This window comes from Suricata suricatta, chromosome 1 (genome assembly GCF_006229205.1).
Source record: "Suricata suricatta isolate VVHF042 chromosome 1, meerkat_22Aug2017_6uvM2_HiC, whole genome shotgun sequence".
Taxonomy (NCBI): domain Eukaryota; kingdom Metazoa; phylum Chordata; class Mammalia; order Carnivora; family Herpestidae; genus Suricata; species Suricata suricatta.
In genome coordinates, this window is record NC_043700.1 from 137,236,878 (window position 1) to 137,260,641 (window position 23,764).

The 23,764-nt window shown below is 39.4% G+C and overlaps 1 protein-coding gene across 1 annotated transcript in view; it reads right to left on the bottom strand.

The window, feature by feature from the left end:
- The window catches only part of MTHFD2L (methylenetetrahydrofolate dehydrogenase (NADP+ dependent) 2 like), a 122,602-nt gene continuing 98,838 nt past the window's right edge, over positions 1-23,764 (bottom strand). Inside the window, exon 8 of the mRNA XM_029944961.1 lies at positions 1-731. Coding sequence (XP_029800821.1) covers positions 619-731 — 113 coding nt within the window. The 3' untranslated portion in view covers positions 1-618. The remainder of the gene's footprint in view (positions 732-23,764) is intronic.

The window sequence follows — 23,764 nt, forward strand, 5'->3', positions numbered from 1 at the left end:
CAGGCGCCCCTGATCATTGCCTTTCTAGATAACACTGGGTTTTTTGCTTTCTTTGTTTATTTTTCTTTCCTTGAATAGTGTCATTTCTCATTAAGATACCTCAAAGGATCCATTTCTGAGGTATATGAGCTCAAGATTTTATTTTTAATGTTTTATCTTTCTTTTACAAGTAAGCTCTTTTTCAGCATACAAGACACATAAAATATATAAAAACTGAGTATGCTTATGTTCAAACTTAAATTATATTTTACAAGGGCACCCATTTGGCTGACAAAACATTTGTTGAAAACATACTATGTGCCATATTTGTGTCAAAAATATATTAATGTATTATGAGCCCTTTATTGTTTAATATTATGAACAAATATCATTCACAAAATAAACCGTTGTTACCAAAGTTTTCATTGGAATTGTTTTTTGTTTTATCCTAAAACTCAAAATCTGTTCGCAGGAAACGTGGAAAGGTGTATGGGTCCTCTGATCCACAGTGATTCCCTCCATGAAAAAATAAATACGATGTAGAAATAAATAGCTTTGTAGTCAAATATAAAGGTGTTTACATCCTTCGTCAAATAAATAAGTAGCATGACTTCATTTTGTCTTATTCTTTCCTGTGAGTTAGTAGATGAGTTTTCTAGCTGCTAGAAGGGTGTTCCTCAGAAGCATGGCCACCGTCACGGGCCCGACGCCTCCTGGAACTGGAGTGATATAGCCAGCCTTTTTCTTAACAGCTGATGGAGAAAACAGAAAGCCATCTTTATTTTTAAGGTTTTTTTCTGAGTATATGATATGTTTAAATATACTTAACTATTAAAAGATAAACAGAGACATAGGAAAAATTTTATTTTTTGGCAGGGAGCACCTAGGTGGCCCAGTCGGTAAAGCAACCAACTCTCGATTTGGGCTGGGGTCATGATCTCAAGGTTGGTGGGATTGGGCTCTGTGCTGACAGCATTGGGACCGCTTGACAGCCTCTCCCCCCCTTACTTTGCCCCCCCCCCCACTAGCATGTGTGCTTTTGCTCTCTCTTAAAAAAATTAAATAAACATAGAAAAAAGATTTCATTTTATTATTTTTTAAAATGGTTTATTACCAAGTTGGTTTCCATATAACACCCAGTGCTTTTCCCCACAAGTGCCCCTCTCCATGACCATCACCCCCTCATTTTATTATTATTATTTTTTATATTTTTTATTTATTTTTGAGAGACAGAGAGAGGCAGCTCGAGCAGGGGAGAGGCAGAGAGAGAGGGAAATACAGAATCTGAAGCAGGCTCCAGGCTCTGAACTGTCGGCACAGAGCCCGATGCGGGGCTCAAACCCACGAACTGTGAGATCATGATCTGAGCCGAAGCTGGAAGCTTAACTGACTGAGCCACCCAGGCGCCCCCATTTTATTATTTTTAAAGGTAATCTCTACATTCAATGTGGGGGCTCTACCTTACAGCCCTGCGATCGAGTCACATGCTTTATCAAGTGATCCAGCCAGGCACCCTTAACATTTTTAAGAGCTTATTTGAGTATTTATCAATTCAAATTGGACAGCAACAAACTGGGAGTGGTCAGGAGTACTCCACCAACAAGAAGCCTGTGAGAGATTTGTAAGTGGAGAGGCAGAAACAAAGCAAGGTCATTATCGATTAACTACACCTTAAAGCATAATGGGCTGTTGGTGACTGGCTGTTCTTAGGTTTTGATTTTGTAACCTGGAGGCATTTATAGGCGTAGATTTTGGTTTGCTTACACATGCTGACCTGGCATGTGAGCCTTAAGAGTCTAACAGCCTCCTTGTTTAATTAACTTAACAGACTAGGTGGATTTTTCTGCATTATATATATAACTCTAACAACCTCAAGACACCTTTAGAATGAAGAAGGCCAAAAACACTCACACACTTAGATAAACAATCCTGTGTCTGAGGTCTAATCATCCTAAGACTGTAAGTGGAATCGCTATGCAGTTAGCTTTACATGATAAAAATCCCTAACCCGCGACTGACCCAGCTACCTGTACTGCTCAGTAGCCAGTCCTAAAATACATGCGATTGGTCACAAAGGGGAAACAAGACACAGGCAGTTCAGCGCATGCCATTTGTCCAATTGGAAAATTCCTGCTGGAACAGCAGCATCACTGACGTGTGGCTAATCCGTTCCAGAGCAAGGCTAATAAGAATCAGCCAACATATCCGAACGACTGACATACACACACACAGAGTCCTGTTCTAAGTATGCAGACCTCTTATTCAGTGAAGAGACTCAAAGAAAATGAGAGAACTTTCAGCAAGTTTTATTTAAGAATGTTTTCACACCCACATTATTACACATGAACGGCCCCATACTTTGACCTGCCGGTTTAGTGCTTCCCCATGGGAATATGAACAATGAAGCTTTCTCAGATACCTCTTTTACAGAATTAGCATAGACAATACTTCTTCAATGCACACTCTAGCGTTCTTAATCATATGTCATTTAGATATATTATTGCCTTTTACAAGTTTGCTCGTAGATGCTTCCATATGAATCAAAACTAACAGAGCTTAAGTACTATTTAATATGATAGTATTATACTTTGTAGATCTTAAGTATCATTTTTGTACAATTTATGTTCGTAAAATTTACATTTATCTTATGTGAAGTTAGTATTACACAAGAATTTTTTTTAAATCAGAGGCAAAGCCAAGGAATAATATTCTTGTACTTGAAGAAAAGTACAAATAGGTTTAAAGATATCACAAAAAGAGAAAAGCCTAGTTAGTATGTATTATCAGCCTTCTCATGGTATGTTACCAAGAGAAGATAAGAACACTTACGATTTGGAAAGTAATAGATTAGTTTTCCGCAAAGCCTCTCTACACATGAACGTGTCGTTTCCCTTGCCACACTTCTATCCGATGTGAAACACTTGGCTAGGTCAACAGCCATTTCACAAATAGCCATGAATTATCAATACTTCCTTTGTAAGGATGCAGGTCTGAATCAAACTGACTCCATGACAGGCTTCAAGTTTCCCCTCTGACCTTGGAGGCCTAGGTGTCAGTTTCTCAGAATCATTAGACAATAAAAGGGCACACATTGCCCAGGGCAGGAGGGACCACCCTTGTAACAAGCAATCAGAAAAGGCCAGCTAACACCCTTAACATTTCTAAGGGCAGGCCTAAAGGTGGAGGCTATAGATAATCACCTATTGCTTAAAGCTAGTCACGGCCTACGTGAGGGTCCTGGGTCCATTCTGTAATTGGTCAATACTCTAAATGTTGTGACTGGGTCCCAACAAAAGTAACAATGTATATGGTTAAAGTTACTGCCAGTGGGGATAGGCGATAGTGATTGGGTCACTATACCTGTGTCACAATTTCCTGTAACTCCCCCTTCCCAAACCTACAAAGTCCCTACACCGCCTTTGTTCGGGGCTCTCAGCGTGGATCCATTGTGCTGGTAAAGTCTGTGAGTCCGAGTTTAGGCCCGGCCAGCCTAAGCCTGTAATAAAGCCCTTTGCTTTTGCATGCATGACTCGGTCTCCCTGGCTGTCTCTGGTTTTTGGGGATGATAATGAAATCTTGGGCATAACACCTTCCTGCGTTTTAGCTATTCCTTCCACCTAGAATATTCTTCTACTTTATCCACATAAGAAAATCCTTATTATTCTTGAAAAGCCAATAAAATGTGCCTGTGCGTGATTTTTCTCAAAAACTCCCCCCTCCAACACTGACTTCAAAGCCCCACCATCTGTGTTCCCAGTAACTTTACAATTTACTCCATTATGGAACTTAACGCGCTGGGCTGTCTGTCCCCTTCACTAGACATGAGCACTGGAAGGGAGAAACCAAGTCCTTACAGCTGTTGCTGTTGCCATTGTTTTTAATGGTCAGAGTCTGTCCATGCACAGATTAGGCATTTGGTAAATTTTGTTAAAGCGAACGAAATAGCCCTTGAAATTTAAAATCTAAAATCAATTTGTAGGAATGTGTCAGTGGATACAAACAATTTAGTTCATGCTAATTTACTGAAAAACTCAAGCTACTAATTTACTTGATCATGACAAACTGCAGTTTTTACTATTTTTTAAAGTTTATTTATTTATTTTGAGAGAGGGAAAAGAAATATGAGTGAGGAAGGGTCAGAGAGAGAGGGGGAGAGGCAGAATCCCAAGCAGACTCTGCACTGTCAATGTGGAACCCGATGCGAGGCTTGAACACAAGAATGGGGAGATCATGATCTGAGCCGAAATCAAGAGTCAGATGCTTAACTGAGAGAGCTACTGAGTCAGCCCTACTTTGTGATAAGCTGACCTAATAGCATGACCAGTGTCTCCCAGGACTTTTTCTATAGACTTGAAAAAGCCATGCCTTTAAAATACCAGCAGATCTCTGGAAGAAATGTACTACACTACTACTGTTTACACTGATAGAATATAGAATCATGTATTTGTAAAGTACTAACTTTGAAACATTCATAGGTAAAAGCACAAGACTACTGAATGATACGGCAAGTGAAGAATCAAGTATAAACTAAATCTTCAGTGGAAAACAAAATGGTTTGTTTCACAGCGAACAGGTGGATAAAAGTCATTGTGTCAGGGAATCTGCTTTGTGTAAATAGTCATTTTTATATAATTTGTTTTTCAACTTGGAAAGGTAAAGCAGCTTGGAGTTATGTGAATATAAAAAATAGTAATAACCCTAGCTACTATCAGTTGAGTACTTACTTGCCAAAGAACTTTATATATATTATTTGAATAATTCATATTGAATTATTGCTTCATTTTAATAGATGGAGAAAATGTGTCTCCCTGAAGTTAAAGTAGCTTACCACTCCCTTACATGGTAGAGGCATTATTTACAGCCAGGTCTGAAACATTCCGTGATGCCATAATTCTACCCCATACCCAGTGCAACTGCATTACCATGACCTGAATATACAGAAATGTCCCTAGACTCATGTGCCAAAAATGAACTCAGTTTTTTTGAAGGTTAGGAGGATAGTCTGATAAAAGAAACAAAGAGGAGAGTTTGAGTAAGAAATTTTCCTACATATTTCCTATGCATCCTCACAGTTCATCAGGTTTGAATTCCGTCCAGGGTGTCAAATTACACAGCTGGATTGGCAAGCTTTCTGCTTTCTTCCCGGGCTTCAGATCAAATGAACCACTGGTCTGCTCAGGTGCCATGACACTCCTCTTCCAAATTACATTTTTCACAATATGCTTGCTAGTGCATTCTTTTCCAAAAAGTGAGGTTTGGGGTGTTGGGAGAGGGAAGAGAAATGAGCTGTTGTGTGAAATAATGCCTGTTGGAAATCTGGAGGTTACATCTGCTTTTTTACACATTTTCCTGGTAGAAACACGCATGTATCTTGTCTTGCCTATTACTTCATAGAAATACACTACATGACGCGTAGCGGGCCTTCACCAGATGTGGGCTAGAGATTCTCTGGACATTCATAAGCATTCAGTTGCATCAACGGAGCTCTGTACATTATTCGCTAAGCAAAGCATTGTGATATCATTATGAACATACCGGTTATTCAAATACTTGCTTCCAATATTTTTTAATCTTTGAAAAAAGGGTATGAATATGAAAATTGAGTTGGTACCTTCACAAGAGGCAAACTGTGAGGAGTTTGATTGAAAAAAAACCCTATATCTGGTATTTATCCCTTTTGATTTGATTTTCATGAGACTCTATACTGAGAAAGAAAGATAACTGTATCTGTTTCTGGTTAGTATTAACATATTGTCCATTTACATAAGAACCAGGATATGGAAATACTGATTTCTCAAGAAAGGTAGGGAATTATCATTGGCAAATGCCAGCAGGTACAGAGGCCAATGCATTTCTCTAGTCTAATGATTTTGCATGACTATTCCAGGGCTGTCCTACAAGACATATTTATGAAGTCTCAGAAGTGGTTTATGAGCTAAAATTATTCATGTGAGAAAGAGTTAAATTCAATATGTCTGATGCTCTCTAAAGCTTCTTCCCCAATCATGTCTGCAAGAGAGTAAGTTAACAAGCATTACATCACCAGAATAATCTCTAATTGGCTGGACTTTCCCTGAGGGAAAATTAGGTTTGCACTTGCTTATAGAAGATGATGCTTTTAAAGATTAATCCTATTCTGTGTGAAGGGAAAACGTTCTATGTGCTCTATTGAAAAGAATTACAGAAGCACGTTAAGGCAATAATCTCCTTCAGACTTATTTACTCAGTTTTTAGGTGTGAGGGAGTATGTGTGTATGTTAAGAAAAATGCCAAATATTCTGGATGTATGAGAACAAGGTACAGATTTCCGCCCCCTCTGTTATCCAAAAGTAGAGCATTCCTATGAAAACTTTCCTAAGCCAAAATGGTATGAAGCTGAGGCAAATATTATTAACTTAAATGGAAAAATTTTTGAGCATTCCCAGACCTAAAAACAAACAAACAAACAAACAAACACCCCTCTCTGGCTTTTCTGACCCTTAGGACACATCTTGCCAACAGGTGCACAAAATAAATGAAGATAAGCATAGATGCTCACAGACACAGTTCAAAGCAATGGCAGCTGGATGTTGAAATGAGCATTGTTGCAGGGAAGGAGCTTGGCGGGGCCACTCTCCCCGCTCAGGGTGCACATTGCCTCTGTAATGCTCACTGCCCAACAAATGCTGAACTCTTTTCGTTTTGCACCTTCCCTTCCCTGCACTCTACCCTGCCCCCACCCTCCCTGCAAAAGATAAAACCCTTCTTGGATTCCTTTCACTTAGCAAAAGCAGATACTAATGTAGGTTTTTTATAAAAGCAAAGTGGCAACATGAACATTCGGCCGGTGGAGGACCGTGCATTGGATTTTGATCAGTAATCAGGATTTTCAAGAGTGGCTCAGAGATTGCAAAACCAGGGTTAGATTCGATTTTGTGAAGTTAACAGGATTTCAGAGTTACTGAAACTGTTGCACAAAGAAGGCAAATAAAACAATCATCAAATCCTATTGTTATCTGTATGGAACTTGCTCTGGGGAATGAGATTCAGATGGAAATGACTTGGTTCTGTTTAAACCAGGTTTCTGAAATTAAAGACTACTTTGATGAAAGCCAACAATTAGCATGACAATCTATTTGAATGACTTCCCCATAAACTTCAGACACTGCAAAGGAAATTCTATAGATTTCCTTGAGAATGATTTAGAATATTAGAGCATTTACATTCAGTTGTATAGAAAGAAAAGATGACCATTTAATATCAGTCATTTGGGTTGCAAGATTTGGCTCTGTACATACTACTCTCTTTGATGTACCTTTCTGCATTTCCTCACCTGATGAATGTTCTTCCTTTTCAGATTTAGCTAAATGTCATTCCTTTGCGGTGCTCCTTAACCACAAAGGTTAATGTGAGGGAGAGGGTGTTGCACATGTTAACAGCAGCATAGAGGAAGTTTAAAACATGTGTGAAATTCACTGCTTCATGAAGGCTACTTCACTTGGAAGTGATTTCCCAATCAGGTCTCAGGCAAACCCTGGGGTGCAAATGCTTGAATCACAGTTGCTAATGCCCCATTGGTCAAAGCAAGTAACACAGTCAAATTCAGATTTGAAAGTCTTGGGATAAGAAGATTGGTAAAATTGCATCACCAAAGGGATGCATATATGGGGATGGAAGAAATGTGTATTCATTTTTTTATAATCTTCTGTAGTATTCATTTTTTAATAATCTAATATTATTTTGGTTTAGAGATGAAATCTCTAATCTGCTGCCAGATTTATTCTTTAAAACAGATTAGATCATTTCAGCTTTGGAACATTTGATGAATCTTCACTGTCTCCTGGATAAAGTATAAATTCTTTGTTGTGTCAGTTAAGGTCTTTTATGATCTGGCCCTACATCTGTGTTTGCATTTGTTCCAAATACTTGCATATTTTCCTCACTTATTCACCTACACTACATCTGGGCTACAGATTGGCCCAGATAGATTCACCACAAATATTTCTGGAGAAAGATGGCAGCCATAGCCACTGTCCCTTGGAACTCACAGTGTAGCTGGGTGATAGATATTAAAAATACATTCACCTAAGTAATCATTGAACTATGGCTCTGAAATGTGTTACAAATGTGAATGTTAGAAGAGGACCTAACTGAGCCCTACATGCATATGTGGTATTTATCTATGCCAACTCCAGAAACACGAAGGATAAATCAATGCTTCCATGGGAAATGGACAGGTGAGGAGGAGAGAGTGTTCTCAGGAGGGGGGACAATGTCTGTGACAAAGGTGGAAAGAAGCCTCCCTCAAGTGGAAAGGAGCATGGACTCTTGGAAACACAGCAAGGCCAGGGAGGCGGACATGTAGGAGTGAAGGGGAAAGAGTCCTACTCATTCATATAGAGCCTAGAAAATAATGTCAATAATTTTCAATATTAACCTATGAGCAACGGTTAAAGTATTTTTAAAATTTGAGGAAAAAATACATTCTGATGCAAGGTAAGATCAGTGCGGAAACTGTTTTGTATTGGCACATTTCTCTAATGAAATGAGAAAGGGAGATCAACAAAAAGTAGGAACATCAAGTAAGATGTCCTAAGATGGTAATAAATGCTCTTGCACAAGTGACTTGAGGAGGGAACAGGAATCTGAAATGGGCATCAGAGAAAGATTTGTAAAATGACAGAAAAGCTTCAAGATCTGATGGATGCCAGAGTGTTAAGGAAAAGGAGAGAATACGATGCAGACATAAGGAAATAGTAAAAGCAAAGGAGGCTTGACCTGACAATGAATTTGATGCAGCGGAGGAGCTGACAGAAGTTCATCGTATTGGAAGGACATGAGGAAAACAGAGTAGAAAGAGACGGCACAGGGGACATGGGCCGCATGGTCCCCAGATGAGGAGTCAGGACACTTAGGTTGGATGATGACAGCTGTAGTTATTGTGTCCCAATGAATAAGCTTTTAGGGAAGTCTGTGAATGAACTTGGTTACTTCTATATGTAGGAATAGCCAGTTCTGCAAAATGAGAAATTGGGAGTGGAAAAGGTATACTTCTTAATAATTTTCAGAAGAAAATTACAGAGAAATTGATGTGTTTTCATAAGGTTTTAGGTCCTTGAATGTCATTAAATTATTATCCAAGAAATTGGAGGGGGGCAGAAGGAGGGACAGAGAGAGAGAATCTAAAGCAGACTCCATGCCCAGAAGAGAGACCAACATGGGCCTGATTTCATGACTATAAGATCATGACCTGAGCTGAAATCAAGAGTCAGACACTTAACCGACTGAGCCACCCATGTGCCCCACCCCCAAGAAATACTTTTTTCATCTCAATTCTGAAATCTAATCTGTCATGTTCCCTTTTCTCCACCATGTGGATGACTACTCTTTTTGATCACTGGCTTCTGATTTCTAAAGCAAAGAATTAAGATCGGTGTGCTCGACATCTTTTCCATTATTCTTACTTGAAGACACCCATGTTTCAAGGTCAGGATTAGAACAAGAACAATGGAGCAGAGGTTGTTTCATGTTTCAGATTTGAGGTGAAGAGAGGGATGATGGGACAACCAGGTGTCCAGTCTATGTGTCTCAAAAGATTCCAGGGGTGACACATGGTCACAAAGTGTGGAAAGATTACTCATGAAGGATACTAATAGCAACTTACGAGACATCAAAATGCCCTTTAACAACTTAGGTAAGAATAAAAGAAAATGTATGTGATCATTCATCTTCGACACCAGCAATCCATGCTTCATGACAGTGTGTTTCTGGCTTGTATGTTCTATGTCATTATTTCCTCTGGAAACTTTATGTTCTCGGGATCCTAAAGTCTGGACTTAATAATCCAAACTCTCACCTAAGAATACTTTGTTGGGAAGACTCAATCATTCTTGGGCAGATAGTGAACTTCTGTTTCAGCACATTATATACTACTCCAAAGATTCCAACTAACAGAATTTCCAGATGTACCTAAATAATTAATTTTGCTAGTATGGCTTGGAAATTGTATAATCTGGCAAAGTCAAAGAATATATTTGTGCTTTATAAATGTATCTTGGGGTAGAGGATGAGAACTTAATGTCTCAAGTTCCTATAATATTGTTTTATCTCTCTTTGTATTTTGTCCAGTTCTCTGTCATTCTTAAGGAAGTACTCTGTGGCCATGTCGGTTTTGCAACAATTCCACAAATAATTTTTAAAACCAACTTCCTTCACCAAAAGGAAAAAAAATGACTTCTTATGTGTGGCAAGACAGCAGACGGAAAATTTCTTGTTTTCCTCATATAAATTTCAGCCTTCTAGTATACATGTATAATTGTCTAAATTAAATGCTTGGAGAATTTTCTCATGCTTCTAAATGCAGGCCATTTAGACATGACCTCTCAAACACATCCACTATAATGAAGGGGAGACAAGCTACAGGAAAATGAAGTACCTGAATAACAACCAGAAAAACCTGACTGGCATAGGACTGGAAAATAGTATGACTCAGGAGGTAATATGGAAAACATTCCACTTTCTCATATAGTTGATATAAAAATGACACTTAAGAGCATGATGAGCCAGAGAGAGTAAAGGGCTCCTTGACAAGTGAATGGCTCTCCACTGAACTCTTGCAAGGTAAAAAGGAATCAGATGCCCCAAAGGCAATTTACTATGCTTCCTCTTGCCTTTATCTGGTTGCCTGATTCTGGGGTTTCTACAAGATTTCTTCATGTATTAGGACATTTATTTTCACAGCACTCTTTGGGGCATTTATGGGATGGACAGGATTAGGGCCCTAATGGAGTACAAGAGAATGAGGCTCTGAGCCACATTTCTATACAAAGTGTGTTGGCTTCAGTAGGTTGGTGAGCTGCACTTAGATCAAAGCATCCCTCGCCTATTTACAACACTATCCGCATGTATAGGTGGCTAAGGCTTGTTCTTTACTTTTCTCCTTATATTAAATCAAATCTCTGTATATCCAGCTACCTGTCTTATAGATATGAATACCAAAAAATACTGCTCACACCACTCAGAAGGCATTCAGTGGAACGAAACAGCAAACCAATCACCTAATGAAAATTTGAAATTGCTTTTTGTGAACTCTGTCTATGACCCCATCAGTGGAACCTCCTGCCTGACCATGGAGGGTGTCAGCTACCACTGCCAGTTTCCATTTTGGTAGGCAAGAGTAAGGATCCCTGCTATGTATGTTTCTAGTACTCTACCAATAAGACTAGCAATATTTCCTTTTCATGACTTCTTTAAAAGAAACATAATTATCATTTACTCCTGTCATTCTCCCCAGTCCTTTTTCCTCAAACCATTGAACATTTCCATAATACAGTAATAAATCTGTAAACTTGCTAGGTTGTTTGGAGTATCCTCCAAATCTTCTGGCAAGGTCTTAATGTCAGTAGCCTGCTGTAATCAACCCCTCCCATCAATATTTGTATTTTAATATGGGACCCTGAGAAGCAACTACAAAAAAACCTCATCAATAGGTGTAAAAGAAGAGACATGCAGAAGCACCCAGCACTTCTCTTATTCCTGTGGATGTCCTTTTTGTGCTTCAACTTATAAAGGTAGGTTCCCCAATGTCAAATACAATCTTCTAAAAAAAAGTCTTTAAAGCTGATCTGATTTCAAAGATCTAGACTTTGCAATGAGTATCATGTGGTAAAATGTAAGCATGCTGTGAGCCGCAGTGGGGGCAGCTGGCTCACTGATAGAGATCTCACAGTGACCATGACTACCTGTTCTATGAAATGACCTGCATGGGCACTATGACCGCAGCGTTAGTCACAGTCTAAAAGAAGCTTTTGCAAATTTCCATCAAGTTTTTCAAAATGATGGGAAGAAATCATTTTATGTTGTGTTAGGTCTTCCTTTATACTTGAGCAGGATTTTTGGGCTACCTTTTAATCATCTACCAAGTAAGTTGATATTGAGTCAGATTGACCATATTGTTGTCAACTAAATGTGTGTGTCCCTCCAAAATGTGTATGTTAAAATCCTAATTTAGGAGTTAGGGCTTTGGGAGGTGACTAAGTTATGAGGGTGGTGCCCCCAGGAATGAGACTAATGATTTTATTGAAAAGACTCCATAGAGCTCTCTCACTCTTTGCACCAGATGGGGATACAATGAGAAGCTAGCTGTCTATAACCCAGAAGTGGGTCCTCGGCAGAATCCAATTATGGTGGCACTGTGATCTTGGACTCACAGCATCCAGAATTATAAGAAATAAAGGCAGGGTGCCTGGGTGGCTCAGTCAGTTAAGTGTCCAATTTAGCTCAGGTCTTGATCTCAGGGTTTGTGAGTTCAAGCCCTGTGTCGGGCTCTATGCTGACACCTCAGTGCCTGGAGCTGCTTTGTATTCTGTGTCTCCCTCTCTCTCTGTCCCTCCCCAACTCGTGCTCTATCACTGTCTCTCTCTCTCAAAAATAAACATTAGGTGCGCCTGGGTGGCTCAGTCAGTTAAGCGTCCAGCTTCAGCTCAGGTCATGATGTCTCACGGTCGTGGGTTTGAGCCCCGTGTCGGGCTCTGTGCTGACAGCTAGCTCAGAGCCTGGAGCCTGCTTCGGATTCAGTTTCTCCCTCTCTCTCTGACCCTCCCCTGCTCACGCTGTCTCTTTCTGTCTCTCAAAAATAAATAAAAAACATTTAAAAAATCATATAAGCATTTAAAAAATTAAAAGGAAATAAATGCTGTTGTTTCAGCCACGTAGTCTGTGGTAATTTGTTATAGCAGACTGAACTAAAATACATATCATCAAATTAAATGATTAACACTAAAATTGTGTTGTTAACTTTTTTACAACAATAATAATAATAATAATAAGCAATCAAGTTATTAAAAACCAGTACCATTTCCTTAAAACCTGGCAATATTCTCTGACTTTCTCATCTTGTATAACACATGGCTGGTAGTAAGTAGTGCCAAAACCACTTCCCAAAGACACTTACTTTAAAATAAAACAGGGAACATAGAGGAAAGGGAAAAAAAGGAGAGGGAAGCAAACCATAAAAGAGACTCTTAATAATAGAGGACAAAATGAGGGAGGCTGAAGGGGAGGTAGGTGGGGGATGGGCTAGATGGGAGGTAGGTATAAAGAAGGGTACTTATGATGAGCACTGAGTATTGTATGTAAGTGACAATTTACTAAATTCTACTCCTGAAGCTAATACTGCACTATATATTAACCTATTGGAATTTATATAAAAACTTGAAACATTAAATAACAAAAGAACCTCACTTTAACATGTAACCTGGAGAATATATATTCCATGAGAGAAGGAACTTTATCTCGTGCATGGCTCTATCCCCAGTACCTTAAAGGTATGCTGAATGAGAAATATGTGTTGAGTGAATCAATGAATGACTCAATGGACGTATTATTACTGGGGATCTGGATTGTTGCAGGTTAATAATACATTTGATGCCACCTCGAGTGGTATCTTTTGTTCTCATTAAGGCAGCTTTAAGGAATTACTCCTGCAATGTAAGAGTAACACTAGAGATTTGTAAGTACAGAGGATGATCATACATGTGACCAGTGGTATGACTAAGAAGGCACAACACCTGCTGTGGGACGGAGATACAAAAGGAATATGGGACAAGAAGCTTACCTCACAGAGGCACACACTGTAGTGGGGAACAACCAAGTAAAAGCACGAGGTAGTCCAGAAGCAAGAACAAAGTGAACAAGGCAGTAAGACCTTCTGTGGGGGTTTGGAGAAGTAGGGGATAAGCAGGAGTGCTTTCAAGTTGATGCATAGGATTTGGGGGTAATGAACGGACTTGACCAGAAGAAAGTGGGGGCCAGAAAATCAGTGAGGAGCAGGGTGGTGACTACAATGCAAAGTTAGGTGCGTCTGGATTAGTATCAAAGTGAGACTGGAGAGAAAAGGTAAATAATGAGCACACACAAAAACACACTTACACACTGTCTTCTGCCAGGCACTAAGCTCGGCAAGCCATATACATTAGCTCATGTGAGGTGATTATTTCGTGTAATCTTCATAACAGCTTTATAAGATAGCTATTATTATCTGTTTTTCAGATGATAAAATCAAGTCTCAGAGAGGTGAAGTGATCTGCCTAAGATCATAATTGTTTTATGCAACAGAACTAGGATTCAAACCTAATCTGCCTGAGTCCAAATTGAAATATTTTTAAGAAAGATTGGACATAATTTACAAAAGCATGGGGCAAAAAGGTAGCCTTCAGGTTTCAAAGGTGAAATACTATGCATACACGAGATCTGGAAGAGACTAGAATAAGAGAAGAGAAAATATAGATTAAAAGCTGCTTTATAAACACTCCAAGAGTTTTAGTTCCACATCTAGCAGTTTCTCAGAAAATGGTTTATATAACTCTAGACCCCCTCTTGTCCTCATATTTTGATTGAAGGATTAGAAGTTTGAGGAATAGTCTTACCAGATAGAGACCCAAATTACAGTCCCTTTTGTTGTAGGAGGGATTTCCTGTCAAGTACAGATGCTTTGGAGAATGTAAAGTAGCCTCCAGCTGCTTGGGGGCATGATTCTCAATTGTTTACAATGTCATATTTCCCTCTTAACAATGTTGAACCTACAACATTTTGTATGGAGTACAAAAGACCTTCTGCAATTTTTCTTCTTTGCCTTTGATCTGCTATTTCTCACCTGGAAAGAGCCCCTACTTTTCCTTCTGCCCCCTCTCAAATCTATATATGCACACTTGGGTGAAATTCATTCATCTTTTCAGACTCATCTCAAAAGGATTCTAGAATTGATCTTCACTCTTGCTTATTTGAAAACAGAGTCATAATTGATTCTTCTCTTTCTTTTATATCTAATCATTCAGCCAATCATTCCAACTCTTCCTTTAAATTTTATCTGCCATCTAACCACCTGTTAACACCTTCACCCATTACCACGCTGGTCCACACCCCATCTTGGATAATTTCTTGCTTGGATAATTAAAATTGCCTCTTAACAGGTATCCTATTTATATCCTAGCCTCTCTAAGGTCTATTTGACATTCAGTAGCCAGAGTAATTCGGTTAAAATGCAAGTCAAATGTCATTTCTTTGCTCGATATCCTCTAATCACTTTCCAGGGCACTTAAAGTAAAATCAAGGTTCCTTTCCATGGCCTCTAAGGTCCTACATGATGTGGCACCCTGCTGCTACCTCTTGGACTTTATTCCCCATGATTCTTCTCCTTATTTACTCTGTGCCAGTTACCAGGTCTTATGGCAGCTCATGAAAGCCCTTAGGCATGCTGGTCCTCAAGGTCTTCACACTTGTTGCTGTGTGTGGGGGATATTCCTCTCCCATAAATCCACATGCTTCCCTCCCTCACTTTGTTCAGGCTGGCAGTGTGCCTTCCCTGAACATCCTTTTTGGCAACCTTACTCTATAATTCTCTAGCCTCCCTTATCTATGTTTCATGTAACACCCAACACTGCTTAATATATTACATGGACATGTATGTATTTGTTTATTATCTGTCTTCTCCAATCTGATGTAAGCTACCTGTGGGTTAGGACTTTGCCTATTTAGTTCATTGTTGCATCTCCAGTGCCTATCACAATGCCTGGCACATAATATCCCTTCAATCCCTACTGCATACATCCCAGCCTCAGACCTGCTCTGGCTTCCAGGAATTCCTAACAGGGCCATGGGTGGCTCCTTCCCTTCTCACTGTGCTCATCAGCTCTGTTTGCAAAGGTCCATTGTGAGGGGCCAGAGAAGCCCCTCAGACTATACAGTGCTGAGAATCATGGGTCAAAAAAAAAATCATTGGCAGGAAATGAGCTCAGCTGTTGGGATCCCTGTAAGGCTGAGGCGTACCATTCTTGTTGTAGTTTAAGAAAAGAAAAGATTGTAAGATGGTCAGATGAACCAGCCCAAGATCTGAGCCCTCTTTCCCTTCCTCCCTAGGAGCATCCTCTCCCCATCCACACATTCCTCCCAAAGGTTAAGCACAGACTCTCATGAAAATTATTCTCTCCAGTAGTTCAATGAGCTGAGGTTGGTCCTGTGTCATCCCTCTGCAGCCTAGAAGGTGGGATAATCTAGCTCCAGGAGGACACTTGGGCCCACTGCACTCCTAGCCTTCCATGGGAGTGCACACAGGATCCCACATGAAGCTCTGAAGAGCAAGCAGGGCACTTAGGGACAGAGAGCAAACAAATAACACTGGGAAGGAAAGACCCTACCCATGCCCCAGGCCCCACGGTGTCTCAGCCTGAACCTATGATCCCCTACCCTGTGGTTTTTAAATTTTTTTTAATTCATATGTAATTTATTTAAAACCTTGTGTAAGTTTCAAATGTACCACCTATTAATTTGATACATTTATACATTGCAATATGATTAGCATCATAGCTTTATTGAACACCTGTATCATGCCACACAATTATCATTTCTTTTTTGTGAGAGAATACTTATGATCTAGTCTTATAGCAGTTTTGAAGTATATAATATAGCATTGTTGACGATACTCACTATGATGTTCATGAGTTCCAGAACTTATGCACTTTCTAGTGGCAAATTTGTGCCCTTTAACAACATCTTCTGAGAGTCCCCCATCCCTAGCCCCGGAAACTACCATTCTACTCTGTTTCTACAGATTCAGCTTTTTCAGATTCCACATATAAGTAATACCACACAGTATTTGTCTTTGTCTGACTTATCTCATTAAGCATAATGCCTTCAAGGTCCATCCATGTTGTCACAAACGGCAGGATTTCCTTCTCACTCATGGCTGAAAATATTAAACTGAATACACACACACACACACACACACACACACACACACACATATACACACACATATATGCCACATCTTCTTTACCCTTTCATCTGCTGACTGACAATTTTGTTTCCATACCTTGGCTATTATGAAAATGCTGTAATAAACATGATTACACAGATATCTTTTTGATATCCTATTCTCATTTCCTTTGGATACATACCTAGAAGTGGGACTGCTGGACAATAAAATCAATATACAGAGAGGTACCTGGGTGGTTCAGTCAGTTAAGCCTCTGACTTTGGCTCAGGTCATGATCTTATGATTTGTAAGTTCAAGCCCTATATTGGTCTCTCTGCTGTCAGCACAGAGCCTACTTTGGATCTTCTGTCTGTCTTCTTTCTGTCTCTTTGCCTCTTCCCATGCTGTGCACCCTCTCTCTCTCTCTCTCAAAAATAAAACATTAAAATCAATTAAAAACTTAAGATCAACATAAAGAAATTGGTCGTGTTTCTATACACTAATAATAAAATATATGAAAAAGAAATAAAGAAAACTATCCCATTTGCAACAACATCAAAAGCAATAAAATACTTAGGAATAAATTTAACTAAGGAAATGAAGGATCTGTACAATGGAAACTACATGACTTTGATGAAAAAAATGGAAGAGGACACACACAAAAAATGGAAAGATATCCCATGTTCATGGACTAGAAGAATTAATAGTGTTAAATTACCCATATTACCCAAAGCCATTTATAGATTTAGTACAATCCCAATGGTATTTGTCACAGAAATATAAAATAAATTTGTATGAGACCACTAAAGGCACTGAATAGTCACAGCAACAGTGAGAAGGAAGAACAAAGCTAAAAGCATCACACTTCCTGATTTTAAACTATACCAGAAAGCTACAGTAATTAAGACATTATGGTACTGGCATAAAAACAGACACCTAGACCAATGGAACCAAGTAGAAAGCCTATAAATATACCCCTGAATGTAAGGTCAACTATTATTTGATAAGGGAGCCAAGAACACATAATGGGGAAAGGATGCTTTCTTCAGTAAATGGTGTTGGAAGAACTAACTACATGCAGAAAAATGAAATTAGACCCCTATCCTATACTACTTACAAAAATTAAGTCCAAATTAATAAACTTAAGTATAAAACCTGATACCATAAAAATTTTAGAAGAAAACATACGGGGAAAGTTCCTTGATATTGGTCTTAGAAATAATTTTTTTTGGATATGACATGAAAAGCAAAGGAAACAAAAGCAAAAATCAACAAGCAGGACTATATCAAGCAAAAAAGACTTCTGCACAGCAAAAGAAATAATCAACAAAATGAAATGGCAATGTACAGAAGAGGAGAAAATATCTGCAAATCATATATCACATAAAGGGTTATTACCCCAAATACCTTATAAAAAATACTTGAGTAGTTCAAGCAACTCATTACAAAAAATAAACAATCCAATTAAAACATGGACAGAGGTTATAAATAGTCATTTTTCCAAAGAACACATCCAAATGACCAACTAGTACATGGAAAGATGCTCAACATTACTAATTATCAGGGAAATAACCTGGCTGGGCAGACATACAAAAACCTTAGTACTCAAACCAGGAGACATGCTGAGTCCATGTGGGCCCTGCTTGCCCCTAGTTGCTGCAGGCTTCACCAGAGCTTACTTGCTTGGAGCTGCCTTAAAGTACCACTGCCCTCACTACTGGAGCCTCTCTGGGGGGTGCCTGGCCCAGGCCCTCAGTCTCAAGCTGAGCCCCACAGCAGCAGCAATAGCTCCATTTCTTAGGGCTTGGGGCCTTCAGTCCACTGCAGATTCCCACCCTGAGGACTTCAGCCTACCTCTTGTTCAAATAACCCAGTTTAGTCAAGGCTGGCCTCTCCTCTGCTGTTACCCTATCTATCTGAGATCTTAGCCTCACCTACTCTGTCCTATCCTGGGACACTCTGGGAACACTTGCTTCAAAGCAGGTCACCTGGGGCCAGTTTGTGCCACAGCAAAACTAGCAGGGACAGAAGGAAGCTTGGGGACCACACAGCTGTCTTCCTTTCCAGCAGATCACCCCAAGTAGACTTCATGCTCTCCTGCCATGTCTGTTGTGGGTTTCTCTTTCTTGCCTGGTCATAGTAGGTGGTAACTCATATGCCTTTCCTTTTCAGGACAAGTTGCAGATGGTGGCTGAGTCAAGGCTGGTATCTAGATCTTCTCCCCTTGCTATTATTCCAACTCCTAAACATATTGTATGACATACATTTCAGTAAAAAAGCATGGCTCAGAGAATTTTAAAGGCTATACAGAAAACATCAGTAATGATCAGAGTTCAAAAGTAAGGTCCATAAAGAGTCATCAAAATGGAAACCACAAAGGAACCTGATATAATTTTTAATATTGCATGAAGTTGTCAAAAAGTTTCATCTCTACTGTTGATTGAATAATAAAAATGGGTTTAATTAGAACTGAAGACATTTGGGTGAGATTGTACTATCTATACTTTGCAAACATATATATATATAATACTATATATTTTATTATATATAATATTTATTTATTTATTTACTGTGAGTGAGAGGGGGGAGGGGCAGAAAGCGAGGGAGAGACTTCTCTTAAACAGACTCCACGCTCAGTGCATATATTTTATCTACAGAGTTCAGGGTTACTACTGTAATATCTACCCAAGACATGACTTCACTGACATTAGGCATCCATTGACCCCACAGGAAAGAGTTAATAAGTGGCCCATGTTTTGAAACTGACTGAAATAGCAATAAGGTATTCACAACTAAAAGAATTCAGGGTAGACTGAATGGTATGTAGATGCTGGATGAGGAAATCTCTCTCTCTTTGTCTCTGTCTCTTTTTTCCAAGCAAGAGATTAGTCAAGTTGTTATGTACAGAATGGATCATTATTCGTCCAAGTATGACTTCCCATCTAGAGACTATGGATTCCACATCCTTTGCACTCCCACATAGAGTAGCCATGGCTATATTCAGGTCAGTAGGATGCTCACAGAAGTGATGCATACATCTTCCAGTTCAATTTTCTTAAAGGTGAAGTCACTTGCCCTTGTGTTTCTTTCACCATTCAATGGAAGAAAATATGGATGAGCAGACAAATCAACTTCAACTGTGTGGATAAGAAGGGCACTCAAGTGGAACAGTGCTATGGGCTGAATTGTGTTTCCCCCAAATTAATATGTTGAAGTCCTAACCATCAGTCCCTCAGCATGTCACCATATTTGGAGATAGGGTCTTTACAGAGGTAATTGAGAGGAGGGCATTGGAGTGGACCTTAATCCAGGATGACTAGTGTCCTTGTAGGAAAAAGAAATTTGAACACAGACATGTACAGAGGAAAGACAAAGTGCAGAAGGAGAATTTGGCCATCTACAAGTCAAGGATAGAGAAGCTGCAGATGAAATAACCCTGGAGACACTTTAATCTCTGACTTCTAGCCTCCAAATTTGTGAGAAATACATTTCTACTGTTTAAGCCACACAGTGTTTGGAACCTAGTTATGGCAGTTTTTCAAACGAACACAAACAGCAAAATGGATGAAAACAGTATCCCTGGATGAAAAAGAGCCGTCTAACTCCAGACTCTTGTAGGAGACAGCTAAGTTATCTTATTGGAGCTCATGTATTTTGTCCCTTTGGTACAGCGGCCTCACCTATCCTCTGGTATAATACTTAGAGGGGGAAGAATAGAAACAACTTATCATTTAACAAAGAGAGCGAGGCAAATTATGTTATATTCATTAACATAACCAGAAACTAGGGCTTCTGCATGGAAAATGGCTGATAAAAATCTAAGGGTATAAGTCATATATTCCTCAAGCAATGTAAAACATGCAGATAGAAAACATCTGGAAGCAACTATGGTTAAAAAAATTGCTTGTATTAGAGTAGACCTTCTTTTCCATATAGTGGCTTCTTTACTTTTATAATTTAAATAGTTTCATCAACACTATAATGTACCTTCCATAATTTCTAGGCAGCCCTATAACTTTAACTCAGCGGAGAGAATCACTCTTGGACATCAGCCCCACCTATCTGGACTTGGAGAAAAGCGCCTCCATGTTGTCTGGACCTCTTTCCTTCCTTTTCAGCTATTCTTCCCAGGGTCATTTTCTTCCCTGTTTTGGTACAGGGCAGTGAGTGGAGAGGTGTGGTCAAGAATGTAAGACAGAAAGGACAGATGGTAAGAAATAAGGAGCAGACATTCCAGTCCCTTTCATTCCACCGCAGTCCCTGAAGAATTCATCACAAAGCTGAAGCAAAGCTATTAAAAGCTTCAAAAGATTACAGAAACATCTGTGTGGTAGCTAGGAGGTGCAAATGGGGCCTGAGAACTCGCCAGTGTGAACAAGGTTAGCTTGAATGAACAGCATGGGAAGTCATTAATTAGATTGTTCAGCTCACCAAATCCATTCAGAGAACTGCTGTCATAAAAGCAGCCTAATTATGAGCTTGTCCAAGACGACAGGCTGCTTTCCAGCTAGAAGAAGCAATTCACAACTCATACCACACAATCTCTTGTTTCCATCTTATGAGGATGCAGTCTTATTTGCTAGAGATGTATGAAGTTTCTTTCAAAGCTACTAACAGAAAATGACCAGGTGAAAGCAGATAGGTCCCACTATTTTTTTTAAATCTGTATAGCAAATATAAATTTTTCAGATAATTTATTGCATGATTGTTAGTTATTAAAAACAATCCTTAGACATACAAAATAATTTTATCCCAGATGCTTTTACATACTGCTTCTTCTTTTACTGCCTTAAATTAGAGAGGAGAGGCGGGTTTACGTAATGCAAGGGGAATGGCAGTATCTGTCAGAGGCTGGAAGCGATGATGAACCATCTTGATTTCTATACCTGAGGATCAATTCAAACCAAAATAGCATTTCAAGTCAGTAATAACTTTGAGGCCCCATTAACTCCTCAAGGGGCCCAGAGAGGAATAGTGCTGAAGAAAGGTCCTAACTTGGATCTATTACCAAGAAAAGCACCTGTGTGAATTCCCTAGGAAAGGTGCTAAGCCAAGCATACCTGCAACCCTGAACAACCCACCTGGGTGGTAATCCTGAGACATTGTAATCAAACACAATTGAACAGTCACATAGTAGAGGTGATCGTGGCATTGGGTATGAATTTGAAGTCTCTGACCACTAATTTCATTAGACATAGAGATAAATATGGGCAGTGCCCACTTCTCATAGTAGCAGAAAAAACCATACAAATCACTGTGCAAGCTGAAACAGTGCAGAGCAACTTTAATAATTATTGGAGGATGTTACATTTGTTCAGTAACCTTTAAAAATGTTGCTGAGAATAAAAATTCTCTCTCTATGGTTTTGGGAGAAAAAAATTCTCTCTTCATGGTTATGGGTATAGGGAATTGAAAATAGTAGTATACACATTTATTTAGCATCCCATAATATTTTTAAAACACTAGAAACATGGAGAATTGGCATTTTATTTGTTTGTAAGAACTTATCAAGAGTAGTTTGAACAGTTTTGGTATTCTTCTGGCCACAAAGCATGCAGTAGAGGGTGAGCATCTTTCCCACATCCTGGTGAATTTCAGATTCCTTTCTAAATCTGGATCAGCTTCCAACATTTTGTATTTGCAGGTTAATGCCATGGAATATCTCTGAGAGTTCTTTTGTTTATTTTTTATTTCTTTTAAATGTTTAATTATTTTTGAGACAGAGAGACAGAGCATGAGCAGGAGAGGTCCAGAGGGTGAGGGAGACACAAAATCTGAAGCAGGCTCAGGCTCTGAGCTCTGAGCTGTCAGCACAGAGCACAATGCAGGGCTCGAACCTACAAACTGTGAGATCATGATCTGAGCTGAAGTCGGACACTTAACCTGCTGTGCCACCTAGTCTCCCCCTGAGAGTTTTGTTAATGTGAAATTTTGTGCCAGTATGACTTCCTCTGGGACACTGTCATCCTTTTAGCTGCAATTACTTTTCTCGTTTATGTGGAGAAGTTCACCTTTGCTAAGTTCCTCTGGCTCCATGTCCAGAATCTCTCAAAGAGCAAGTAGTGTACTACCAACATCCCAAAGTCAGCTATTCCAGATTCTACTTTCAGCATTATCATTTTTTTAATTTCTTTTTGGCAATTCCCTCTATTTGTGATCGATTTTTGTAAAATGTCATGTGGTTCATTGGCAGGGGGAAAAGGAATTAGCAGAATGACGCACTTCGCTGTTTGAACTGAGTAACAGATGCCGCATGACCAATCACCAACACACTTGGAAGAAGTGACGTCGTTGGCCACAGATCACAGTGCACATTTGTTATCTGCATAATGATTTCTAGATTGAAGAGCTAGCAGAGAAGTTTGCACGTAGTGCAGTTACAGGTAATATAGCAAGCTATCTGAAATTCAAACCACTTTGTTGCAGGATTGGTGTTATTTAACTAAACCATGATAACTGATATCTGTGCATACCAGCACCAGGTAGAGTGAGTGAGGGCTGACATACGCTGATACTTTTGTCTAGACACTTTTAAAACTTGCTATTGTACATATCCTAGGAAAGACATAAAAGAAATAATTTAATGTCTTAAAAGGAAGTATTGGGGCATCAGAGTGGCTCAGTCAGTTAAGCATCTGACTCTTGGTTTTGACTCAGGTCATGATCTCATGGTTCATGGGATTGAGCCTCTCTCACAGTGCAGAGTCTGTTTGGGATTCTCTCTCTTTCTCCACCCCCCACTCCCACAGACCCCCTCTCTCTCAGAAACACACACATAAAATAAACTTTAAAAAAAGGGAAGTATTATGCCAGTTAAATACAGGATAGTGAAGACAACACACGGTAGACTTTCCAAGTGCTTGGCTCTGAACCCACAGTGCCTCATCACATGTCATCTCTGGTAAAATGCCCAGGCTCTGTGTGCCTCTGTAAAATGGGCAATAATAACAATACCTTATATGGCTACCTGTAAGAATCAAATAAATAATTTAGGAATGTAAAAGGCTGAGAACAGTAACCACCTCTCAAACACCAACTACTATTTTATTTTATTTT